We start from the raw sequence: 27,849 nt of genomic DNA on the forward strand, positions 1-27,849 counted from the left end.
GGGTCATTGATAACCCAACTGCTTGTTCTGTCTTTGTATGACTCTATTTTCTTACCTACAGTTGTAGTACAACGGCTCCTGCTTGAGATTCCAGGTAGAGGAGCATTGATTTTCTCTTTCCAAATGAGTCATGCTCCTCCTGTTTTTTTCTCTTACACTCCAGAAATAAGTGTAAATTAATCTACAACTCTAACTCTTTCTATTTTATCTCACCCATGAGACCGTCCCTTCCGTTATAACCTCCCTGGGTAGATTCCCAAAAAACCCAGGCTTATGGGAGTCAGAACACCCAGGGAACTTCGAAAGACCCAGGGCTATGGGAGTCAGAAGACCCAGAGAACTCCAAAAGACCCAGGGCTATGGGAGTTGGAACACCCAGAGACCCATGCTTACGGGAGTCAGAACACCCAGAGACCCTGGGAACTCCAAAAGACCCAGGGCTATGGGACTCAGAACACCCAGAGACCTAGAGAAAGTCAAAAGACCCATGATAATGGGACTCAGAACTCCCAGAGACCCAGGAAACTCCAAAAGACACAGGGCTATCGGAGTCAGAACTCCCAGAGACCCAGGGAACTCCAAAAGACCCAGGGCTATGGGAGCCAGAACACCCACAGACCCAGGGAAATTCAAAAGACCCAGAGTTATGGGAGTCAGAACACCCAAGACCCGGGGTTATAGGAGTCAGAACACCCAGAGACCCTGGGAACTTCAAAAGACCCAGGGCTATAGGAGTCAGAACACCCACAGACCCATGCTTATGTGATTCAGAACTCCCAGAGACCCAGAGAAATTCAAAGTACCCATGCTTATGGGAGTCAGAACAGCCAGAGACCCAGGGAACTCCAAAAGACCCAGGGCTATGGGAGTCAGAACACCCACAGACCATGGGAAATTCAAAAGACCCAAGCTTATGGGAGTCAGAACACCCACAGACCCAGGGAACTTCGAAAGACCCAGGGCTATGGGAGTTGGAACACCCAGAGACCTATGCTTATGGGAGTGAGAACACCCAGAGACCTAGGGAACTCCAAAAGACCCATGCTTATGGGAGTCAGAACCCCCAGAGGCCCAGGGAACTTCAAAAGACCCATGCTTATGGGACTCAGAACACCCACAGAACCAGGGAACTTCAAAAGACCCAAGCTTATGGGAGTCAGAACTCCCAGAGACCCAGAGAACTCCAAAAGACACAGGGCTATGGGAGTCAGAACACCCACAGACCCAGGGAACTTCAAAAGACCAAGGGCTATGGGAGTCAGAACACCCACAGACCCAGGGAACTTCGAAAGACCTAGGGTTATGGGAGTCAGAACACCCAGAGACCCATGAATATGGGACCCAGAACTCCCAGAGGCCCAGAGAAATTCAAAAGACCCATGATTATGGGAGTCAGAACACCCATAGGCCCAGAGAACTTTAAAAGACCCATGATTATGGGACTCAGAACTCCCTGAGGCCCAGAGAAATTAAAAAGACCCATGATTATGGGACTCAGAACTCCCAGAGGCCCAGAGAAATTCAAAAGACCCATGATTATGGGAGTCAGAACTCCCAGAGGTCCAGAGAAAGTCAAAAGACCCATGATTATGGGACTCAGAACTTTAAAAGACCCATGATTATGGGACTCAGAACTCCCAGAGGCCCAGAGAAAGTCAAAAGACCCATGATTATGGGACTCAGAACTCCCAGAGGCCCAGAGAGGAAAAGACCCAGCGCACCTCACGAACCTATCTGGCCCACACTTAAGCACTCCCCCTCGGACTAAACCAGTCAGCCCGCGCCGCCCAGACGCTAGGCCATTGGTAGACCTAAAAAACTTTGACAATGGTTTGGACTTAGAGAAATTTCTCTAAGTTTTTATGGTCTACCAGGGAGCCGAGCAAATACATTTCTCTGTCCTAAGGCCAGAATTTTGACTAAGTTTTTATGGTCTACCAGGGAGCCGACCAAATACATTTCTCTAAGTCCAAAGGCCGGCCACTGGGAGACCCAGTAGAAACAAAGACCCAGAGGCCCAGGGAGATTCAAAAGAAAAACGACTAAGTTTTTATAATCTCCCAGGGAAAGGAACACATAAATTGCCACATTTTTAACCCCCATCGGCCACTGGGAGACCCGGTAGAAACAAAGCCCCAGGAGCTCGGGACATGCAGAGAACCGGAGAAATTTGAAAGACCCAGCACATGGAACTCAGAACATCCAGAGATCCGGAGAAATTCAAAAGTCGGGCTTTGTAGCTTCGTGGCTTTGTGGCTTTGTGGCTCCGCGGCTCCGCGGCTCCGTGGCCTTGCAGGGGAGATTCGAAAGACCTAGTGCATGGAAGTCACCGTGGCGGAACGGTTAGCGTTCCCGACTTAGGACCTAGTGACCCGGGTTCTGAACCCGGGGCAGCAGGCGTTTGCTTTTTGGCTGGAATTTACCATGGAGTTCCGGAGCTCCGAAGCTCACACCATCCATAACTTTCCCCGTGACTTCCAGCCGGTTGTAGCGTAATGGGGCAGAGCTCTCGGGTCTCAGCTCAGTGGCCCGAGTTCAAAACTCGGTGGGGCCCCTCGTATTTTGCGGAATTTACGAAGCTAATTGATTCCTTCCTTCTTTGCCCTAAACCCTCAGAACCAATTAGGGCCTAAATTAGGGAATTGAAGTCAGGCTTTGTGGCTTCGAGGCTTTGTGGCTTCGTTGCTTCGTGGCTTCGTGGGATCTCCAAACCACGGTGGCGGAACGGTTAGCGCTCCCGACTAAGGACGTAGCGACCCGGGTTCGGAACCCGGGGCAGCGCACGTTTGATTTTTGGCTGGAATTTACCACGGAGCTCCGGAGCTCTGAAGCTCACACCATCCACAACTTTCCCCGTTACTTCCAGCCGGCTGTAGCGTAATGGGGCAGCGCTCTCGGGTCTCAGCTCAGCGCCCCGAGTTTGAAACTCGGTGGGGCCCCTGGTATTTCGCGGAATTTACGAAGCTAATTGATTCCTCCCTTCTTTGCCCTAAGCCTAACTTTAATCCAACCATAAACCCTAACCCTAACCCTCGCAATGCAATTAAAAGAATCAAATATAAATTTAACCCATATGCCACTCTACATACTAGAAACAACTTTCCAACGTGCAAATAAATAAAAGGAGCTTCATCCACAGACGGTGGGACTGGAAGGCCTGATGGCATGATGTAACAAGCAGTGGTCCATGCAATACCCTTGATCATCCGGTCTAACCACAACTGTCTGGTGACTGTTGATGGGGGAAGTCACTGTATGTTCTTTTAACCAAACCCTAACCTATGAAGCCAACTCTTAGACCTAACCAGAACCCTAACCTTAGAACTAATCCTAAACCTAGAACTTAAAACATAAACCTGAGCTTAGGCCTAAACCCAAAATTTAACTTACACACTAAAACTAACCCTAATAGGAACCCTAAAACCTAACCCAAATCTCTTCCTAAAACTGTATGTACCCCTTTAAAAGAAAAAATAATTCTTTCTGCCCAATCTGTGGTCGGGGGACCAGGCAATTGGGCCTCCAACCTTAACCAAGGGTGGGCTCTGGACTGCAAGAATACAAGCCTGAGTTTGGAGCCCAATATTCATCTTCTGAGGAAGAACAGAGTGGCTGATTCCCTGGCACAGAGAGCCATGATATTAAATAAGCAGCAATCCCAGAACTACACCAAAATGAACAAAACTCGTTGATGGTAGATTCTCAAGGAATCCTGGGAATTGAGCTCAAATCAAGATCTTTAAGCCCAGGAAGAACAATAGTTTTTAATTTAAACATCTAAAAGTTTTCCCATAGTTAAATTTCTGTTCCCTTTCTCCTTTAATACAATATCTGGAATATGATTCATATCTAATATGCAAATAGAGATATTTTAGACATTTAAAGTGTCTGGTAATGACCCAATGCTCCCAGAGATGGAGCCTAAACAACAACACACAATAAACACATCACTGTGATGGACAGTCATGTTTTATTTTAGTCTGTTTGGTATTTATTATGATTGATGGATAAAGGACATATTCAGCATCTTGGAATCTTGAAATTATTCAAATTTTTCAGAAACCAAACTAATCTTAACATTCAGTGTATTTTACTGACCACACACACAGAAACATCACTGCTTTTATCTGATCAACACATTCAAATCCAATAAATCCTTCTGATGGGATGGAAACCTCGCCTGTGGGTGTTTAACTCCAGCTTCTGAAGAACTGCTTGAAAAGGATGGACTCACGACCCTGAGGAAGAATCTCCACCTGAACACACACACACACACACACAGACACACACACACACACACAGTTACACACACACACAGTTACACACACACAGTTACACACACACACAGACACAGAGAACACACAACACACACACAGAGAACATACAACACACACAGACACACACACACAGAGAACACACAACACACACACACAGTTACACACACACACACAGACACACACACACAAAGTACACACAACACACACACAGTTACACACACACAGACACACACACAACACACACACACAGTTACACACACATATACACACACAGATCAGTGGATGGAGCAGATATCACTGCACAGATATGAATAATATGTATCAGTGATAGCAGTGACCTCTAACATGGTGTCTATGGAGACAGAGCTGCTGTACAGGGTAATAAATGTTTACGTTCTACATTTTTATGTAGTATTTCTTTTTCATTTTTTTTAATTAGCCACTCGACTGCCATCACCCTGACCTGCACTTTCATCTTTCCGTCCCACCCTGACCTGACCCCACCGCACTCAGAGGTCTGTCAGAAACATCCTGCTTGTTTGTGCACTGACAGCCTGAGAGTCTAACCCTGAGTGAAGGTCCAGGTCAGTTTGACTGGGAGAGCTGGACTGTAAGTACCTGAGTCTTCCTGCTGTACTTCATCCGCTGGATAAATTCGTCAGCCACCTTCAGCGCCGCCCTCTTCTCCTCCATATTGGCTCCACTGCCTGTCAATCAACAACCACAGCCAATCAGTCTCTGTTTACTGATCACTGTCCACAAACCTTTGCTCCTCTCCGCCCTGCTACACAGAGGGATTGAGGAGAGGAGCAGGACGAATAGAGAGAATGAGCTGAAAGTGAAGAATGAGTCCTTTAACTGTCATCAAACCCATATGGAGAAAAAATATCTTCCAATTGTCTTTATCAATTATATATTTATAATGTATGAAAATGGCCTAAAATGTGTTAAATATATGTTTAAATGTGTTTATCAGTGTGTGTGATTCTGTGTTGAGTTGAGTGTAATGAAGGTTCCAGATGTAGCTAAACATACCGACTGTGATCTGCACTGTACTTTACATTAACCACCTAGGTCTGCAATCAGACTCTCACACACAATGTACTTCACATAAACAAGATATCAGATCAGCCCTGCATTTCACAGAGTATCAGTACCTACAGCCCTCGCTTCTGTCCTGCTAAAGGACCATTAGATCAGATTTAACATGAAGACAAACTAGTTTCTAAAGGAATCAGACAGTGAAGAGCATCAGACAGGATTCTGGAGATGTTCCTCCACTTTCAGATGGAGCTGATAAACTCATTTCTAAAGGAATCAGACAGGGAAGAGCATCAGACAGGATTCTGGAGATGTTCCTCCATTTTCAGATGGAGTTGATAAACTCATGTCTAAAGGAATCAGACAGTGAAGAGCATCAGACAGGGTTCTGGAGATGTTCCTCCACTTTCAGATGGAGTTGATAAACTCATGTCTAAAGGAATCAGACAGTGAAGAACATCAGACAGGGTTCTGGAGATGTTCCTCCACTTTCAGATGGAGCTGATAAACTAATTTCTAAAGGAATCAGACAGTGAAGAACATCAGACAGGGTTCTGGAGATGTTCCTCCACTTTCAGATGGATTTATAAACACATTTACCCAGTTTTTTATGTTTCTGTGTAATATTTCAACATACATTTTAAAATAATGCACTCTAAATATATAATAATAATAATAAATTACATTTTATATAGCGCCATTCACAAACCCAAGGTCGCTTCACAGAGCATGGGGGGAAAAAAACACTAAGCACTGGAGGAGGAAGAAAAATGTGCATTAAACAGAAAAGTCTTTAAGTCAGATTTGGAGGTGGAAAAAGAAGAGCAGTCCCTGAGGGATTGAGGAAGAGAATTCCAAAGTTTGGGGGCCGTGGCACTGAAGGATCTCCCTCCCAAGGTGGAAAATCTGGTGCATGGGACAGCAAGTAAGTTACTGCTAGAAGATCTGAGAGAGCGAGAGGGAGTGTAAGAGGTCAGCAGTTCTCTGAGGCAGGGGGGAGCAGGTTATGTAAAGCTTTGAAAGTGAGAAGTAAGATTTTAAACTTTATACGGGACGGGACCGGCAGCCGGTGTAGCTGAGAGAGAACGGGGGTGATATGAGCTGAACGCTTAGTGTGGGTGAGAACTCCAGCTGCAGAGTTCTGACTGTCCTGTAGCTTTTGAATAGACTTTACAGGGAGACCAGCAAAGAGGGAGTTACAGTAGTCAATGCGGGACATAATGAAGGCCTGAACCAAAGTTTTGGCATCTTTATCAGACAGGAACAGTCAGAGACGAGCAACGTCACGTAAATGGAAGAATGCAGTCTTGGTGAGGAATTTGATGTGCAGATCAAAATTGAGTGATGGGTCGAGTAAAACATCAAGATTTCTAATGACAAGTGCAGGCTTAACGAGCAGGCCATCAATACTAACTGAAAAATTGGATGACTTAGAGGTTTAGGGCCCACCAGTAAGACTTCAGTTTTAGCAGTGTTTAGCATGAGAAAGTTATTCTGCATCCAGAGCTTTAAATCAGAAATACAGTGAATTAGTGTACTGGGAGGGGAATCTGAGGCGGTGTGTATTGATATATAACTGTATATCATCAGCATAACAATGGAAGTTTAGGCCATGGCTATGAATGATCTGCCCAAGGGGTGAAATGTAAATTAAGAAAAGTAGGGGTCCAAGAACTGAGCCTTGCGGGACACCACATCTAACAGGAGAGGAGGAGCATTTATGTGGGCCTAATGTAATAAACTGGTGTCTGTCTGTAAGATATGACCTGAACCACTGTAGGGCTGTTTCAGTGATGCTAAATATATATTTGTGTCACACCTTGTATGGACTCTTCTAGTATTACAGACTAATTTCCCAAGACACCATGGGAAATCACATGACGGAGGATTTCTCTGTAGAGTCAGAGTCCTTAATGGACTCCATTACCCAGGAGTTAAGTGGTGATCATGTGATCAGTGACGATCAGCCTTGCACCTATCAGTGCTCTCGGTCACCAGAATATTGACTGGTTTCATCTGTGCATTTATGTCATATGACTAGTTTAGTGTAGTCTATAAGGCCAGGCTTTAGAAAATGTTCTAGGCGAGGTGTTGCTTCTTTAGAGATCTTACTGAGCATTTATTCTTTTTGCTATGCTCTGTTTGTTGACCCTGATCTTGTTTTTCTTTACTCTTTTTGTGCCTTTGCTGGATTTTGGATTTGTGATATTGAACCTTTTGGCTAGTTCAACCTTGCATTTTGATTTGCCCTTTTGGATGTTGTTTGCCATGTGATATGATAACATTTGTGATCATCTATCATTTCCTGGTTTTGACCTACACCTGTACTTGGACTACGACTCTGCCTCGTGTTAATAAATCAAACGTGTCTGAACCTTGCGGTGTTGATACAGATCACCTGATTAGTACAGCCATGGTGTGTTATTAATGTTGTGGTAGAGTTGACCGCTAACGTACAGTTTGTCCACTGCAATGACAGCCTGGGAGCCTCCTTGAATGAAACACCACTGATGGGGAACAGGACCTTGCATCGCTCCAGGATCTCCTTGGGGAACTGGTCGTTAATACTAAAGTCCGTTCCTCTCAGTTCCCGGCCGCGGCTCTTTAACAGCTCTTTATGTTTGAAGTGTTCAAACTTAGCCACGATCGGTCTGGGTCTTCGTGCATCCGGCCGTTTACCCCCCAGGTGGTGAATGCGGTGGAAGCCGATGTTTTTAACGGTGTCCTCTGGAAGTTTTAGGTGAGTTTGTATGAATGATTTGACTGTACTTATCGGGTCTTTGTCTGCCTTCTCCGGGATTCCTGAGAATATTAGGTTGTCCCTCATGCTGCGGGACTGGAGATCAAGGACCGTTTCTTTAATTTTTTTATTTTCTTCCGAGAGCCGGGTCATTCCCTCGGTGAGCGATTTCACCGACTCTCTAAGAACCGCATTTTCCACCGTGCTGCTGATATGTGGGCTGGCCACTCCTGGGGATTCTTCGGGCCGGCTCCTCTTGGTGGATGGTGTCTTATTTGACTTGCTCATGATAATTCTATCAAAGCAGTCATCTATATAGGTGAATATTTCGCAGTGCTCCAGAGTGTTGGAGTTGTTGAAAATAACTAGATAAGAAATAAAGAAAAGACAACCTAAAAATGGTTACTTATCTTTTGTGCTTGTCTAAGATTAAGCTAGCGGGATAGAAATAAATTAGCTGAAAAGTTTAGCAGTGGCCTGCCGCCATTTTCAAAAAGTTCCGCCTTCAGCCGGTTTTGCAGACTGCCATCTACTCTGTCATTTCCTGTCCTAAATGAAATGAAGTTTATATCAACTATTGATCAGCCAATCACAATGTTTGTTTGAAAGCACACCCTGATAAAGCTACATATACCTGCCTTGTCACATCTGTGTTTTTCTGCTCTGTGTTTTTTATTTTACACCAAGTGCAAAAAAATACACAGCACATTATTATATAATCACAAACAGATTGTTTTAAAGTGTAGCTGCATCTGCGCTTCCCTCTGTTCTGCTGTCTCTGCCTCCCATTACCCAGAACCCCACTCTGGATCACATTACCATGGATCTTCCTCACCTGACTACTGATCACTCTCACCTGTTCGCTGTTAGGGCTCCTGTTAGTTTTGTTTATCAGCCTGAGCTTTAGCTTAGCTCAGCGTGAAGTGATGCCTTTGTTGTCAGAGCCTTACTGAGTCGTCCATCTGTCTGCTTGCCTTATTGTGTATGAACTTTGCTTTGTTTTCTTCAACCTTGCCTTTTTGCCCTGCCCTCTCAGTATTGCTGTGATTTGGTTGGACCCTGTTTCTGTTTTGTGGACATTGCTTTTCTGGACTCTCCTCATGGTTCCTGATTTGGTGTATTGGTTTGTCACATTCGACTGGCTGACTTTGATTTTGGATCCTCACCTTGAATTCTGTTCGAGCCTGACAGAATTGCTCAGTGCTTGTCCATCCTCTCTGGGCAAGTCTACAGTGAAAGTGCCTTACTTTAAAATGCTGTCAGACTCAGGAAAACATCCTTCACATGTCCTTATTAAAGAAGGCCGAGAGGAAGACGTCTGAGACACGTAAGCTGGACGTCCGTCCCACCGTCCCACTCTTTTAAAGATCAGAGCAGAAGCAACAACAGAAACATGTTGAACGGTATAAGCTCTCACTGTGATGCGCCGTGCATGCATTGGAGTGTAATCGGATACAGGCATTAACACGGATATTATTCTTCTACTTAACAGATTTGTAGAGGTTTACCCACCTCGTTCAATCAGATAGAAATTGTAATCAGAATGGCCTCACTCAGACTAGACTATTCCGATTGAGGTGTTTACATGGACGTATTCTATTCCGATTGAGCTATTAATCGGACTGGTAATGGATTATCAGGCTGCATGTAAACGTGGAGAGCTATAGCTGTATTAACTTATTCAGTGAAATTATGGCAATTCTATGTTCTGCATTCTTTATTCTACATTCTATATTCATTCTCTATGTTCTGTATTCTGTAGATTATATTCTACACTCATAACTGATACTCCTTAAAGTCCAACATGCTGAATCTGGGCTGATTTGAATGAACAAAACGAGGCTGTGGCAGCTTGTTTTCATTCAGTCAGAAAAGTTGACCACATTACAAATGAAACTACCTTCTGTGATTGTCATAATTATTTCAGGTAAGAAAGAACCCCTGCAGAAAAAACCCAGAGAAACCACAGATTGTTTCTGTTGGTTCTTGATGGTTTTGTAATATGTTTTGTCTTTTTGAAAGGGTTGATGTCACAGTGTAAAAAATCCTGAGGGTTTAACATTTGACCAGTGGCTAAATGCATTTGATGGTTTCCTAGTGGGATCTAAAGGTGTTCTACAGGAAACAAGTGGTCTCTATTGGAAAAATTTAGCCAATTGTCATCAGAATACTTTATTGATCCCAGAGGGAAATTGCAGTAAAGTAAAACTGTTAACTTTTAATCCTAATGGTTTCAAATGGTCCTTTTTTTCAGCAGGGGATGTGTTGCTGTGTTGATTGTTTCATTTACTCTGTAATCCGCTACATAAGAATTTTACTGTTGTGGGCTTTACCTCCAAGTTAGCAGTCTAGGGAGACGTGTTTCCGTGCAGTTGGAGAGCTTGTTATTTTGCCACCAGGTGGTAGTATTTCCTTTGTGAATTTGTATAGCAAGTAATTATAAAAGTCTTTCGGAAATGGATGGTGAGTGTTGCATATTCACTATTGTCCTGCATATTTCATATAGAGTGTAGAAACATAACAAAAGCCCTAAATGATGTATTTGATTATTTGATTATTAATAATTTAAATTTAGTTAAGAAATACAGGGTTAAAAGTCACAAGACCAGTTTTATTTTATTTTTTATTTTATTATCAACCTGCGATGGACTGGCGACCTGTCCAGGGTGTATCCTGCCTTCCGCCCGAAGACTGCTGGGATAGGCTCCGGCACCCCCACACGACCCTGACGGAGAAGCGGCTTAGAAAATGGATGGATGGATGGATTTTGTTATCAACTTTTACCTCTGGGGTCATCTCAAACAAATTGTGTATGCTGAGAAAATCCGCAACAAACACCACCTTCAGCACCGCATCAGGGAGGCTTGTGACAGCATAAATAATAGAATAAAATAAAATGGTGTACTGTGACTTTTGGCTCACCCTGTATTCAATCACCATACAATCACTGTCTTCATGTTATCATAAAATAAGCAGAAATTGACACATTATTTGTGTTTGTTTCTTGAAAAACCGTTGGCATGAACAGATCATCGGATCAAATTCCTAATGAAACAACATGGTTAGCTTAAAGATTCTTTTCTCAAACTGAAAACTTCTGTAAGACCCTCTGGATTAAAGCATCTGCTAAAGGCTGAAAATGTAAAGAACAGCTAAAGGTCCCTGAAACACACATTCACACACACACACACACACACACACACACACACTACTCTATACCTTTCCATATGAAAATCTTGCCATTAGATCCATTGTCCAATATAAAGCAGTCGCTTCTGTCCAGCAGTGTCTGGTCAAATGGAGCTTTATCACACAGCAGGCTTAGAGTCATACAGCCTGTAACATCAGAAACCTGAAATACACAAAATGCCGCATTAATGCTTTTCTCCAGCAAAACATCACCATAACAGGTCATAACAGTGGAGCTCAAATGAGAGAATGTAGGTGTCCTGGATATAAATGCAACAATGCCAAATAACAAACATGGATGACTTTGGAGGTTTAGTCTGATTGGACACTAACATGACCAATTTGGGTTGCATGAGGATTATTGGATGAACCTCCTCGATCTGTGTTACTGGTGGAGAATTAGTCTACAGTAGTCAGCATTACTGTGTGTGTGTGTGTATGTGTGTGTGTGTGTGTGTGTGTGTGTGTGTGTCTGACTGAGAAGGAGAGAGACTGTGTGTGTTTGGGAGAAAGAGTGTGTGTGGGTGTGTGTGTGTGTGTGTGTGTGTGGGTGTGGGTGTGGGTGTGTGTGTGTGTGTGTGTATGTTTACCCTGTACAGAGAAGCAGAGTTGGTTTTGTCTGCCTCATAATCTTCTTCAGTAGAATCTTCTTGTAGAGCTGGAATTGGACCGAGCACCTGTCAGTCAGAAAGAGGGGTGCATTAATGATGATGGGTGGGGCTTCGACTGATGAGACCATATGTATGTGTTTATTACAGTGTGACTCTCATTTGTGCTGCTGACACATTCACAAGTCCCATTTGTGTCCCATGTGTGTCCATGTATGAGAGTGTGTGTGTGTGTGTGTGTGTGTGTGTGTGTGTGTGTGTGTGTGTGTGTGTGTGTGTGTGTGTATATTTGTGTGTGTGTGTGTCAGTGTGTGTGTGTGTGTGAATGAGTATGTGTGTATGTGTGTGAGTGTGAATGAGTGTGTGAGTGTGAGTGTGTGTGTGTGTGTGTGTGTGTGTGTGTGTGTGTGTACATGTGAGTGTGAATGAGTGCGTGTGTGTGTGAATGTGTCAGTGTGTGTGTGTGTGTGTGTGAATGAGTATGTGTTTGTGAAGTGTGTGTGTGTGTGAATGAGTATGTGTTTGTGAATTGTGTGTGTGTGTGTTTGTTTGTGTGTGTGTGTGTGTGTTTGTTTGTGTGTAAGAGAGTGAGTGTATAAACCTCTATCATTTCCTGTGATTCTTCTCCTTCACTGAGGTGTTTAATCTGAGCTTTACCATTTCGTTCCGAGTCGCGAATCAGAGCCGAAATCTCTTGAACTTTTTGCTTCTCAAACAGATTCGCTTTAGAGCCACTCCAGGAGACAATGACCTAAACACACACAGGCCTTTTTTGTTCATTTGTACTGATGTTTACACTGTAGAATTCCAGGATAAAATGACCAAAATGAAAATCTGGTGACACTTTATTTTGATTAATCACCGTAGATGCTTTACTTACATTTACATTTACATTTATGGCATTTGGCTGATTCTCTTATCCAGAGCATCAGCCAAATGCTTTACTGATACTCAAATATGTTTAACATAATGTTAAATTTACTCCTTCCTCAAACCCTGACCATAACCTCAACCTAAACCCTCACACAGGCCCTAAACGTAACCCTCATCCTAATCCTGCTCATAAGCCCAACACTGTTGAGAACCAACTGAGTTTTAACTGCTAGTTTGCTACTAATTAGGACATCTAAATACTTACTTTACTCTAAACATCTACTGGAGGTTCACCAAATAAAATGGGATGAGACATCTTGTTGCATTAACATAGATTTTTCTTCCAATACTGTTACTTTCTTGGAGAGGATGTGTTTTTAGGGTTTTTAGATGTAAAAACTTAACAAACACACAGACACACACCGGTCCCAGGTCCAGAATAAAACAGTCTCCTTGGTTGAAGCTCGTCCAGTTCAGCTCCACTTCCTTCACTCGGATGTTCTTTTTTCCTTTGACTTGAAAAAGACGCCTAACAGGACCAGAATCTGCCTGATTCTTACGAAAACCAGACTCCACCCCACCCTCCTATACACACACACAAACACACACACACACACACACACACACACACACACACACACACACTCAGGCATGTGTAAACATACATCACACTCTGCATTACATGGACAAAGCTATATGACCAGGCCACCACATCCACATGGGCTTGTTGAGTATTTCACTCCAAACCCAGAAGTGTTAATAGTGATCAACCTCTGCATTAACAGAACTAATGTTCTGGGAAGCCTTTACACTAGAAGTTAAACCATTGCTGTGAGGGCCTGACTGCATTCAGCCACAAAACAGGTACAGATGTTTGAAAATCAAGCCTGACACTCAGTTGCTGTTCTAGTTCATCCCAAATGTGCTGAGGGAGGCTGAGGTCAGGGCTCTGAGCAGGTCAGTCATGTTCCTATGTCCCATCTTCCCCTTGTTGCACAGGGGGAGGGGGGGTTGGCTTTGTGTTTCTTTTGGTCTGTTTATCTTGAAATTTGCATACAACATAAAGGACAGTGAGCCTTTTCAAATTATGTCAAAAACTGAAAAACAACAAAATTGGAGATATGAGGTGTTGATCCTACAGCAGTGATTTACGAAAGGAAATATTTTAACTTTGTTACCTATGAAGCCTGATTAAACAGAGGAAGTAAACAAACCTGCCTAACAACCAGTTGTGAAACTGAAGGGGCTTCAATGCAGCAGCAACTATAACATTAACAGGTGTGTAACTCTAACAGGTGTATAACACTAACAGGTGTGTAACACTAACAGATGTGCAACACTAACAGGTGTATAACACTAACAGGTGTATAACACTAACAGGTGTATAACACTAACAGTTGTGTAACACTAACAGATGTGTAACACTAACAGGTGTATAACACTAACAGGTGTATAACACTAACAGGTGTGTAACACTAACAGATGTGTAACACTAACAGGTCTGTAACTCTAACAGGTCTATAACTCTAACAGGTGTGTAACACTAACAGGTCTATAACACTAACAGGTGTATAACACTAACAGATGTGTAACACTAACAGGTCTGTAACTCTAACAGGTCTATAACACTAACAGGTGTATAACACTAACAGGTGTATAACACTAACAGCTGTGTAACAATAACAGGTGTGTAACTCTAACAGGTGTGTAACACTAACAGGTGTATAACACTAACAGGTGTATAACACTAACAGGTGTGTAACTCTAACAGGTGTATAACACTAACAGATGTGTAACACTAACAGGTCTGTAACTCTAACAGGTGTGTAACACTAACAGGTGTGTAACACTAACGGGTGTATAACACTAACAGGTGTATAACACTAACAGGTGTATAACAGTAACAGGTGTGTAACTCTAACAGCTGTGTAACACTAACAGGTCTATAACACTAACAGGTCTATAACACTAACAGGTCTATAACTCTAACAGGTGTATAACACTAACAGGTGTGTAACACTAACAGGTGTATAACACTAACAGGTGTATAACACTAACAGGTGTGTAACACTAACAGGTCACACACACACCACAGTTCCTACACACACTTGTCATCCTTCCTCTTTCCTCTTTTTTACTGTTTTTCTTTCTCTGTCTAAATGTTCTCTATCTGTCTTTGTCATTCTGTCTCTCTATTTTTCTTCTTTTTTCTCTCCTTCTCTCTCTCTTATAGGGTTAGGGTTAGCTACCTTGTAGCTGACTCCTTTAGGGAACAGCTCCATGAACTCAGCGCTCTCGTGGCTCTGGGTCTCTCGGTGTTGGACCGGTTCCCCCCCGAGGAAGTGGTCCAGCTGAGTGGCCAGCATTGCACATGCACACTGCTCGTCAGCCGAAGATTTCTCACCTGAAGTTCAAAAGTCACGTGTTATGGTGGGGGCAGCAAATGGCTTTGACTCTCCTAACAGACACTGCCCTCTGAGTGACCCTTTAAACCCTAACAGGACACTGAACATTCTGCAGTGATGGAGACGATATGATCTACAGGGAGCCTTCAGGACTCGACACCACACTGTCAGTGTGGAAAATATTAATAATAAAATATAAGAAGATATAATATTAATAATCTAATCAATTCAATCACTTTAAAGCTCATCATTTCACTGATATGAAAATATTTAGCAGGCACATAATTCCTGCCTGTAGAGACAGTAAAGCCTTAAAACAAACTACAACACAATCTATAACACAGACTACAAAAATCAAAAATCCTCAGAGAAAGTAGAGAAAAAACAGAAAAATAAGAAAACAAATAATTAATAAATAAAGTTTAAATTAAACCCTGAAGGACTGATAATCAGTTTATTTTCACTGTTACAGTTTTAAAGTTTTATATCGATTTCAAACAGGCACATATACACAGCCTCACACACACGCACACAGTCACACACACAGGCACACACACACACACACAGTCTCTCAAACACAGTCTCCTTTACACGCACACACACAAAATCTCACACACAGGCACACACACACACAGTCTCTCAAATGCACAGTCTCTTTTACACACACACACACTGTCTCACACACACACACACAGTCACACACAGACACATTCACACAGTCTCTCACAAATGCACACACAAACACACACACGCACACACACACTGTCTCTCACACACACATTCTCTTTTACACGCACACACAGTCTCTCAAACACACAGTCTCTTTTACACATATATACACACACACACACAGTCTCTCTCACACACACACACAAACACACACACTGTCTCTCACACACACAGTCTCACTCACACACACACATTCAGACAGTCTCACAAACACACACACACACAGTCTCTCAAACACAGTCTCTTTTACACCCACACACACACACACGGTCTCTCAGTCTCACACACACACACACACAGTCTCACACACACATACGCACACACACACAGTCTCTCAAACACACAGTCTCTTTTACACACACACACAAAATCTCACACACACAGTCTTTCACACACACACACAAACACACACACTGTCTCTCACACACAGTCTCACTCACACACAATCACACACACACAGTCTCTCAAACACACAGTCTCTTTTACACACACAGTCTCTCAAACACACAGTCTCTTTTACACACACACACACACACACACAGTCTCACAGTCTCACACACACACACACACACAGTCACACACACATTCACACAGTCTCTGACAAACACACACACACACACAACACTGTCTCTCTCACGCATGCTGACCCATCCACATGTGCAGGTGCACTGCGTGCGGCTGGTTGTTGAGGATCAGGTAAGCGTCCCCGGTGTAAAAAACTCCCAGCTGGCTCGAGTCCAACGGAACAGCTTTCAGCTTCTCCACCCTCCACCCGAACACCCCCACTGATCGCACCGCTGGACTGAACTGACCACTCACTGCACGCAGAGACTGCATCCTGCATTGAAAACACACACCACACACTGACCACACTGAATACACACAACAATGCACTGAGAGAGAGAGAGAGAGAGAGAGAGAGAGACAGAGAGAGAGAGGAAGAAAAGGAAGAGAACAGAGGAAGTGGAGCAAGGAATATTAGAGAGAGATGGAAAATAGCGGGGGAAGGGGCGAGCAAGAAAAGAAGAAATGAAGCGAAGAAATGAGAGAGAGATTGTGTGCCAGAGGTCAGAGGTCATCAGTAATAAGATGAAAGTTAATGAGATGGGGGGAGAGAGAGAGGGAGACAGAGAGAGAGAGAGACAGAGACAGAGAGAGAGAGAGAGAGAGAGAGAGAGAGAGAGAGAGAGAGAGAGAGAGAGAGACAGAGAGAGAGAGAGAGAGAGACAGAGAGAGAGAGACAGAGAGAGAGAGAGAGAGAGAGAGAGAGAGAGAGAGAGAGACAGAGAGAGAGAGAGAGAGAGACAGAGAGAGAGAGAGAGAGAGAGAGAGACAGAGAGAGAGACAGAGAGAGAGAGAGAGAGAGACAGAGAGAGAGAGAGAGAGAGAGAGAGAGAGAGAGAGAGAGAGAGAGAGAGAGTTGGGATCCATCAAAATTGAGCTAATGTAAAATGAGCCCAAACACACACTGCAGTAATAATTCATCAGGATAACTGAGCTAATCATACACTTACACACACTCATACACTCACACACACTCACACAGGCACACACACACACACACTCTTATATACTCACACTCACACACACACTCATTCACTAACACATACAAACACTCGTACACTCAAACACACACACACAGTGAATCTCCCTCACATTTATTAAACCGTGATCAAACACTGTAACTCTGACTCTAACAGTTTCAGATTGAAACAGTGTCAGTAATGAAACAGTCTCAGACTATAATTAATGTCATTATTCATACAGACACACAGAGTCAGAGCCATTACAGTAAATACATTGCATTACACATTACTCTCACACCGTACTGACTACTGTAATCACTACTATAATGACTCCAGCACCCATTACTCTACTGATTACTGTATTGACTACTGTACTAATTTCTGTACTGACTAATTATTGTAATTATTTTTTAATTATAATTAATTAATTAATCATTATAATTAATTAATTAATTATAATACATTTATTATTACTAATAAATGTAATTATTACAGTACCGAGTACCATAATGATTACTGTACTAGTTACTGTACTGATTACCATAATGATAAATGTAATGATTACTGTACTGATAACTGTAATAGAATAATCCCACTGCTCATTACTTTACTTCTAAGTTTCCTTCGAAAACTGATTTAGCTGTGGAAAGTTGACAGTGTAAATGTTACAGAGCTGATAGTGAATAAAGTGTAAATGTTATGGAGCTGATAGTGAATAAAGTGTAACTGTTACAGAGCTGATAGTGAATAAAGTGTAAATGTTACGGAGCTGATAGTGAATAAAGTGTAAATATTACGGAGCTGATAGTGAATAAAGTGTAAATGTTACGGAGCTGATAGTGAATAAAGTGTAAATGTTACGGAGCTGATAGTGAATAAAGTGTAAATGTTACAGAGCTGATAGTGAATAAAGTGTAAATGTTACAGAGCTGATAGTGAATAAAGTGTAAATGTTGGAGAGCTGATAGTGAATAAAGAGTAAATGTTAAAAAGCTGATAGTGAATAAAGAGTAAATGTTACAGAGCTGATAGTGAATAAAGTGTAAATGTTACAGAGCTGATAGTGAATAAAGTGTAAATGTTATAGAGCTGACTGAGAATAAAGTGTCAATGTTACAGAGCTGACTGAGAATAAAGTGTAAATGTTACAGAGCTGATAGTGAATAAAGTGTAAATGTTACAGAGCTGACTGTGAATAAAGTGTCAATTTTACAGAGATGATAGTGAATAAAGTGTAAATGTTGGAGAGCTGATAGTGAATAAAGAGTAAATGTTAAAAAGCTGATAGTGAATAAAGTGTAAATGTTACAGAGCTGATAGTGAATAAAGTGTCAATTTTACAGAGATGATAGTGAATAAAGTGTAAATGTTGGAGAGCTGATAGTGAATAAAGAGTAAATGTTAAAAAGCTGATAGTGAATAAAGTGTAAATGTTACAGAGCTGATAGTGAATAAAGTGTAAATGTTACAGAGCTGATAGTGAATAAAGTGTAAATGTTATAGAGCTGACTGAGAATAAAGTGTCAATGTTACAGAGATGATAGTGAATAAAGTGTAAATGTTACAGAGCTGATAGTGAATAAAGTGTAAATGTTACAGAGCTGACTGTGAATAAAGTGTCAATTTTACAGAGATGATAGTGAATAAAGTGTAAATGTTGGAGAGCTGATAGTGAATAAAGTGTAAATGTTACGGAGCTGATAGTGAATAAAGTGTAAATGTTACAGAGCTGATAGTGAATAAAGTGTAAACCATCACACATAAGAACAGACTGCAGGGGGGCATTTTGGTCAGAAGTGCAGGAGCGGAGACTTCAAAACAGAGCTGCCATGAAAACAAGTCTACCTGGCCAGCGTGCACATCGTTACGATGGCAACCTCTATGGATATGCAAGTAAATATAACTGCAGTCTGACAAATCAGATTTGGTCACTTGTAACTTAAAAACAAGCAATGGCCTAAAAAGTCAGACATGAAGAAGTGTGGTCACTGCAAACAGTGCAAACACAGGGCAGACAGGACAGACAGGATGGACAGTGTGGACAGGCCAGACAGTGTAGACAGGACAGACAGGATGGACAATGTGGACAGGACAGACAGCATCGCTCTGAGAGACTCAATACGCGTCAGAGCGGAAAAATAACCACTTGTACAATAAACACGAGGTCTGTTTAAAAGGGGCGGGGCTTTGGAAGCTGTGAATTATTTGTCAATAATGAGCATCTGACAGAATAAAAAACAGAATAAAGGTCTGTCACATGCACACATATGAATAATGTTCACTGTTCAATAGACTTTACTGTAATCAAAAAAGGCAGAAAAAACTGACTTTCAGACACCAAACAAACAAAACAAAAAAACAATGACAATAATAATAATAATAATAATAATGATAATAATAATTATAACCGCTGAGTGCTCACCTGTAGTATGTTGGTGATGTAGATGTTTAAACTGAACACTGAGATGTTTTGTGAATGTGTTACCGTCAAGGCGGTAATGAGACGGTTGGTTGGGCGTGTGCTGTTTAACTTTCTCTCTCTCTGTCTTTCTCTGTCTCTCTCTCACACTCTCTCTTCACACTCTGCTGAGTTCCTGCAGTGTTCAGCATTTCTCTACAGCACCTCACCCTCCTCTCTCCTCAGTAAAGGCTCACTGCAGCTCTTTAAAGTTCTTCAGGGTTGTGTAGGGTTCTGTAAGGGTCACATTTGCAGCTTTAGTTTAGTTTATTTGACAATATAAACAAAAATTTCATCTGAGCTTGTTTGTTTACAAACAGTAGAGCCTCATGTCTCTGATGTACATCTCCTTGATATACAATTAGCTGTGGCACATCAGCTCCTCACACTAAGCTCTTTCACCACAGCGTTGACACTGTTAGCTCAAAACTTAATAACATCAGTTCATAACATCATAACCTCATAACTTTAGTATGTAAATGTCCTGCTGCCCAAAACCTGTTCCTGAGGAGGAGATTCTGCACGTTTACTTTACTTTTTCATCTAATACATTATTACACTTTCCAAAAATAATGAAGCTCCATTCACTATCTCGCGGTGCCCTCTACTGGTTCTGTATTTGATATGAAGGGAAGGAAAGTAGTCATATTTGACCACAGTATAAAATACGGCATTTTAAATGCAGTTAAACTGAGTAATTTACGGCACTGTCACTGTGACTCAGAGATAAAGAACTGTGCTCTAATAAGATCACAAGTGCCACCTGCTGGTTAAATAGACACTTAACTTGAGCTTTCTTCACCCAATCAGTGATGAACGACCTCAGCCCCATGAAACCAAGCAAACTTGAACAGGGATTTATTGAACATAGCCCAGAGGGACATTCCTGGCGTCCCTTTCAAAGAATCTTCAAAGCCTGATTTGAAAAACTTTACAATAAAATGTACAAAAACAGCATATTATATCATATTTAATCAATGCAAACACTGAGAGACTTTATTCACGAACGGGCGGGTTTGGTTTCTGTTCCTTTAACACTGATATTTTGCCTCATATCTCTAAAATGCTAAAACCATTTACCTGCTTTACTTTTAATGTAAGTCAATTTTATTGCACTTAAAAATGTGAAAAGTACCGCATGTTTGCTGCAATACTATAAAAACACTGTATTACAACCAACAGGTCAGTTTATGAACAAAATTATCAGCCCACCTTGATGCCCCACCCACTCCAGTACAAAGGGGCTCGGGTCGCGGGGGCAACATCCTAAGCAATGAGGCCCAGACCTCCCTTTCCCCAGCCACTTCCACTAGCTCTCCGGGGGGGGATTCCGAGGCGCTCCCAAACCACCTGGGCGATATAGTCACGCCAGCATGTCCTGGGTCTTCCCCGGGGTCTCCTCCCGGGTGGACACTTCCTGAGGGAGGTGTCCAGGAGGCATCCTAACCAGATGCACAAACCACCTCAGCTGGCTCCTCTTGACGTGGAGAAGCAGCGGCTCTACTCCGAGTCCCTCCCGGATGACCAAACTTCTCACCCTATCTCTGAGTCCAGACACCTTGTGGAGGAAACTCATTTTGGCCGCTTGTATTCAAGATCTCATTCTTTGGGTTATTACCCAAAGCTCATGACCATAGGTGAAGGTGGGAACGTAGATTGACCGGTAAATCGAGAGCCTTGCCTTATGGCTCAGCTGTTTCTTTACCACAACAGACCGGTAAAGAGCCCGCATCACTGCTGACCCAGCACCAATCCGCCTGTCAATCTCCCGCTCCCTTGTGCCATCACTCGTGAACAAGACCCCGAGATACTTGAACTCCTCCACTTGAGGCAAGAGCCTATCCCCGACCCAGAGAGGGCTCTCCACCCTTTCCCACCTGAGAACCATGGCCTCAGATTTGGAGGTACTGATTCTCATCCCGGCTGCTTCACACTTGGCTGCAAGTTGGCTTTCCAGCGAAAGCTGAAATTCATGACCTGATGTCCCCACTTACTGATGTCCCCCACCTGATTTCAGACTTACTGCAGGCCATGCAAAACCAACCTCCTGCTTTGTACAGGGCCTGAATGGCTCGTAGCAAAGAGCCATGTACCCTGTACTCCTAAAGCACCTCCCACAGAATACCCTGGGGAACACAGTCGAATGCCTTCTCCAGATCCACAAAGCACATGTGGACTAGTTGGGCAAACTCCCATGAACCCTCCAGAATCCTGGAGAGGGTGAAGAGTTGGTCCAGTGTTCCATGACCTGGACAAAACCCGCACTGCCCCTCCTGAATCTGAGGTTCGACTATAAGCTGGACTCTCTTCTCCAGTACCCCTGCATAGACCTTGCCAGGGAGGCTGTGGAGTGTGATTCCCCTGTAGTTGGAACACACCCTCTGGTCCCCCTTTTTAAAAAGAGGCACCACCACCCCAGTCTACCAATCCAGTGGCACCGCCCCCGATGTCCACACAATGTTGAAAAGGCGTGTCAGCCAACACAGCCCCACAACATCCAGAGCTTTGAGGAACTCTGGACGGATCTCATCCACCCCTGGAGCCATGCCACCAAGGAGCTTCTTAACTACCTTAGTGACTTCGGCCTCAGTAATGGACAAGCCCATTCCCGTGTCCCCAGACTCTGCCTCCTCACTGGAGAACTTGTCATTGGGATTGAGATGGTCCTCAAAGTATTCCTTCCACCGCCCAATGATGTCTCCAATCAAAGTCAACAGCACACCATCTCCACTATATACAGTGCTAGTGGCACACTGCTTTCCCCTTCTGAGTCACCTGATGGTTTGCCAGAATCTTTTCGGAGCCTCGGAGGTCTCACCAAACTTCTCCCACACCCGGGTTTTTGCCTTGGCGACGACTGAAGCCGCAGATCGCTTGGCCTGTTGATACCTGTCAGCTGCCTCTGGTGTCCCACAGACCAACCATGCCTGGTAGGACTCCTTCTCCAACATACAGGCACCGAGTCAAGTGGCTATAAGAAAGCCCCCACCTACCCGCCACCTCTCACCATGGGCAACTCCAGAAAAGGAGATTGGACCCAGAGCCCAAGCTGTGTGTTGAGGTGAGCCCGACTATATCTAGCCAGTATCTTTCAACCTCGCGCACCAACTCAGGCTCTTTCCCTGCCAGTGAGGTAACATTCCAAGTTCCAAAAGCCAGTTTCAGCAACCGCGGATCAGAACGCCAAGGCCCACGCCTTCGGACACTGCCCGATCCACAAAGCACCGAACCACTACTACTGCCCCTCCCAACCCATCGGTGGTGGGTTGATGGAAGGGGGGACTCATGTAGCTCCTTCAGGCTGGGCCCAGCCGGGCACCATGAGTATGCCGAGCCACCAGACGCTCACTGGAGCACCCCTCCCCCAGGCCTGGCTCCAGGGTGGGGCCCCGGTGACCCTAATCCGGGTAGGGTAGTGTAACAATATGAACAATTGATTGACAATCCTGAGTGATGTAATTCCCTATGAGCTAGATAGGTGGCGCATGTGAATTATAGAAGCCCAGTGTTAGAATATACAGAGCTAATGAGTAAGGAACACAGTTCAGAGTGTACGCCTGTAATATGAGATGCAACCAGTTTAATAGATAAAGCCAGTTCTCTTCAAGTACTTGTGTGTTTATTAAAGAACCCACAACACAAACAAAACATGGTGTCAGAAGATGGACTTGAGGAGAAATTTCGACATTAACAGCTATTTGGGGAAGATTGACTGAAAACGTCTGCTGCTAGTCCGGTGAGAACATAGCACGCTAAGTCAACCGATGATTGTTAGCCTGTTTTCCGCGGGAGAAAGAGCATAACAAAACCAAAGATGCAAGCGCTACAACCACCACCTAATCTGCAGCTGACAGGTAATGTGGCTGAGAATTGGAGGAAGTTTAAGCAACGCTTTCAATTGTATTTATCAGCTATTGGTGCTGACGATCAACCCGAAAAAATGAAAGCATCAGTGTTCTTACATGTAGTGGGCGAAGATGCACTTGAAGTCTATAACAACTTTCAGTTTGACGCAGAAGATGACAAAATGAAATTGGACAAAATACTAACGAAGTTTGAGGATTACTGTATCCCGAAAAGAAACGTCACGTTTGAGAGGCACAGATTCTTTACATGTGTTCAGAAAACGGGAGATACAATTGATCAGTATGTAACCGAGTTGAGGAACAGAAGCAAGACGTGTGAATTTGGAGGACTAACAGACGAGTTGATAAAAGACAGGCTTGTTTGCGGAATTCCAGATAACGGTCTACGAGAAAGACTACTGAGAGAGGAAAAAATGGATTTAGAGAGAGCAATTACTATGTGCAGAGCGGCGGAAACAGTCAGAACGCAAGCAAAAGCACTGGTCGGCGAGAGTTGCAATGTCGATGCAGTGAGAAGAGAAGAACGAGGAGCAGCAAGGAAGAAAAGCGGCGCTCCCGACGTCAAGAGTGAAACAAAACCTATGTCTATGACTTGCTGAGCCTGGACATCTGTGGTACATGGTGGTGGGCAGGAGTTACCCCTCCCCACCGCTCCCCGCTGCTTGCCGACTCCCCCCCCCCGGGGTATGGGTGTCCTGTGGGTCCCTGGGTGCATGGCTGGACATCTTGGCGTGGTCCCTGCCCTGCTCCCTTGGCGGTTGTGTCCTGAGGGTGGTTTGGGCCTCTCTGGCATGGGGGGGGGGGGGGGGGGGGGGGCGGTCCTGCCGGGGGTCGGCCGGTCTCGGGCGCCTGGGCCCTCGGGGGCCGCATGCTCGGCTCATGCTGAGGATGTTGGCCTGCCGGGGGGGGTGGGCTGCTCATTGCCTCTGGCTCTCCGGTCACTTGCCCTTTGTCTGTGGGCGCTCTGTCTGGGGCCTCCATTCTTCGTCCTCTGGGGCGTGCACGCGGTGGCCGTCGGAGCATGTGGCCTCAGGTCTCCTGAGTTCCTAATGGGCTGTGGATGGTCCGGGTCCCCCGGGTCCTTCCCTATCTGTCTCTGGACCACGGGGGCATGGTTGCGGCTTCTTGCCCTCATTGCTGAGCACATTCCATGACACATGACACGTGAACGCATATACACACATATACACATTGCTGCAAACAGTAGAATTGTGTGTGGTGGGTGGGTGTATATGTATAGAGGCACATGTATAGATATGTAAACATGTGTATGTATGTAGCAGCAAATAGTAGAATTATGTCTGGGTGTATATATGTATATGTATATGTGAATATGTATATGTATGTATATCTGTATAATTGTTTTTTTTCCCCTCCCTTTTTTTTTTTTTTTTTAATTTATTTACTTACTTATTTATCTATTTATTTTTATTTAGTTGTCTGTTTATTTACTTATTTTATTTGTTTTTTCTCTTTTTTAATTATTTTTTTCTATTTATTTATTTACATACTTAATTATCATTATTATGATTTTTTTTTTTTTCTCTCTCCTCCCTTCTTCTCTTTCTTTCCTGTCCTCTTTTTTATTGCCTGTCAGGCCTGGCCAAACAAATAAAATAAAAACTTTAACAAGAATAGGCTTTAGTAACCTATAGAGCTTTTTCTTGTGAAAACAAATATGTTTGGTACATCAGTACATTCGGATTACCATTCCGATTGCAAAAATGGCCAGACATGACAGGTTAAAAAAAAAAAAAAAAGAGTGAAACGAAACCAGCGCACAGAAACGTGCAAGGAAAAGCATGTAGTCGATGTGGCACGCATCATCCTCCCAAAAAATGTCAGAAAAAAAGAGTCAGGAACAACAGAGCAAAGTGCATACAGTGGATGAGAGTGATTCTGAGGAATTCTATGTGGATGTAGTAACTGAAGAAAATACAGACAAGAAAGATTGGATGCTGACCCTAAAAGTGAATGACACAAACATTGTGATGAAATTAGACACAGGAGCTCAAGCAAATGTGATGTCAGAGACTGTGTTTAATAAAATCAGACCCAGACCTAAATTACATGCAACAAAAGTGAAAGTGAGTGGATATTCCGGAGCAACAATACCTGTGAAAGGAAGATGCATGGTCAAAGTGACACACAAAGACAAAGGGCATACACTGGCGTTCATAGTAGCAGCTGGGAGCATGCAGACCATATTAGGATTAGCTGCTTGTGAGAGACTGAATCTAGTGAAAAGAGTGCTAGGAGTGGAAAATGCAGATACAGAGTATGACGAACTGATGGAAGAGTACAAGGATCTGTTTCAGGGGCTAGGCTGTCTTCCTGGAGAGCACACGATCCAAGTTGACAAGACAGTGCCACCAGTCATCAATCCATGCCGAAAAGTGCCATTTGCTTTTCAAAAGCCCATGAAAGAAGAATTGGACAGGATGGAAAGGCTGGGAGTGATCGAGAGAATTGATGAACCAACTGACTGGGTGAGTTCTCTGGTCATTGTGAACAAAAAGAATGGCAAGCCTAGGGTGTGCATGGATCCAAGAAATTTGAACAGGGCTATAAAGCGCGAACACTTCAAATTACACACGAGAGAAGAAATAATGTCACAGTTCGCCAATGCAAAATACTTTAGCAAATTAGATGCGTCTTCTGGATTTTGGCAACTCAAATTGGACAATGCAAGCTCAAAATTGTGCACGTTCAACACCCCTTTTGGCAGATACTGTTTCTTGAGACTACCATTTGGCATAGCCTCAGCGCCTGAAGTGTACCATAAGACAATTCATATGATCTATGTGCATCTGGAAGGTGTAGACACATCCATGGACGATATAATCGTATGGGGTAGTACAAAAGCTGAGCACGACAAGAGACTGAAAAGTGTCCTAGAAACAACTAGAAAAGCAAACCTGAAATTGAACAAAGAGAAATGCCTGCTGGGCGTGAAAGAGCTGACATTTGTTGGGGATATACTGAGCAGTGAGGGAGTTAGGCCTGATCCCAGAAAAGTGACAGCAATAGAAAACATGCCAAGGCCACAATGTAAGAAAGATATGCAGAGATTCAACGGAATGGTAAACTACATGGGAAAATTTATACCCAACCTCTCTGAACGCATGGCACCATTGAGACAACTAACGGATAAGAAAACAGAATGGGAGTGGAGTCATGAACATGAAAAAGCTTGGAAAGACCTGAAGACACGGCTTACACTAGAACCGGTACTGAGATTCTATGATCCAGCTAAGCCCATTAAGATCTCATCCGATGCATCACAAAGTGGACTAGGAGCTGTTCTTCTGCAGCTGTTCGATGAATGGCAACCCACTGCATATGCATCACGTTCAATGACAGAAGCAGAGACGCGTTATGCACAAATAGAGAAGGAGCTGTTGAGCATAACTTATGCATGCGAGAGATTTCACCAGTTCGTGTCAGGACAAGAAATAAGTGTGGAAACTGATCATAAACCACTGATCGCCCTGTTTCAAAAACCACTCAATGACTGTCCACCGAGAATCCAGAGGATGATGATTCGCCTTCAACGCTACTCGCTGACAGTGACGTATACACCAGGGAAGCGGATGTACACATCCGACACCTTGTCAAGAGCAGTTGACCCAAAGGAACCGGTGAGCAGCAACACAAATGATGATGTGAATGCATATGTGGATATGATCGTAAGTGCCTTACCTGTTTCTGATGCCAAAATGGAACAGATTAAAACAGAGACAAACAAAGATCAAATGTTGAAAAGATTACGTCAAATCATCAAAGATGGATGGCCCAACACAAAGCAAGACTGTTCACCTGATATAACAGAATACTGGAATTGCAGAGCAGAGTTGTCTGTAGTTGATGACATCATCTACAAGGGCAGCAAGATCGTCATTCCAAAGAGTCTACGACATGACATGCTCAAGAAGATTCATTCAGGGCATCTTGGAATCAAAAAGTGTCGTAAAAGAGCTCGCGAGGTGATGTACTGGCCACGGGTAAATCACGACATCGCAAATGAAGTGTCTGATTGTTCAACATGCCAGAGATATCAATCAAGCAATCCAGCTGAACCACTCAAACCGCACACAGTGCCCAACAGACCATACCAAAAAGTAGGTGCTGACCTGT

General features: G+C 43.5%; 1 protein-coding gene across 1 annotated transcript; it reads right to left on the reverse strand.

The window, feature by feature from the left end:
* Nucleotides 1–4,126: 4,126 nt before the first annotated feature.
* LOC108415751 (macrophage-capping protein-like) lies at nucleotides 4,127–19,880 on the reverse strand. Its single transcript, XM_017688796.2, has 9 exons — nucleotides 19,811–19,880; nucleotides 16,510–16,700; nucleotides 14,978–15,132; nucleotides 13,152–13,313; nucleotides 12,457–12,606; nucleotides 11,838–11,924; nucleotides 11,278–11,410; nucleotides 4,896–4,984; nucleotides 4,127–4,256 (listed from the first exon to the last, which is right to left on the reverse strand). Exons 2-9 carry the CDS (start codon nucleotides 16,697–16,699, stop codon nucleotides 4,191–4,193), a joined length of 1,032 nt encoding a protein of 343 aa, XP_017544285.1. The 5' UTR covers nucleotide 16,700; nucleotides 19,811–19,880; the 3' UTR covers nucleotides 4,127–4,190.
* Nucleotides 19,881–27,849: the final 7,969 nt, after the last annotated feature.

The sequence above is a fragment of the Pygocentrus nattereri genome, chromosome 23 (genome assembly GCF_015220715.1).
Source record: "Pygocentrus nattereri isolate fPygNat1 chromosome 23, fPygNat1.pri, whole genome shotgun sequence".
Lineage (NCBI taxonomy): Eukaryota > Metazoa > Chordata > Actinopteri > Characiformes > Serrasalmidae > Pygocentrus > Pygocentrus nattereri.

What these genes read in the sequence shown, in the direction of transcription:
- LOC108415751 (XM_017688796.2), bottom strand. Translation starts at nt 16,699, where the DNA reads ATGCAGTCTCTGCGTGCAGTGAGTGGTCAGTTCAGTCCAGCGGTGCGA. An exon ending in GCACCTGCACATGTGGATGG is followed by an intron (nt 15,133 to 16,509) that starts GTCAGCATGCGT and finishes TTTGAACTTCAG; the next exon opens with GTGAGAAATCTTCGGCTGAC. An exon ending in AGTACAGCAGGAAGACTCAG is followed by an intron (nt 4,257 to 4,895) that starts GTACTTACAGTC and finishes GTGTGTGTTCAG; the next exon opens with GTGGAGATTCTTCCTCAGGG.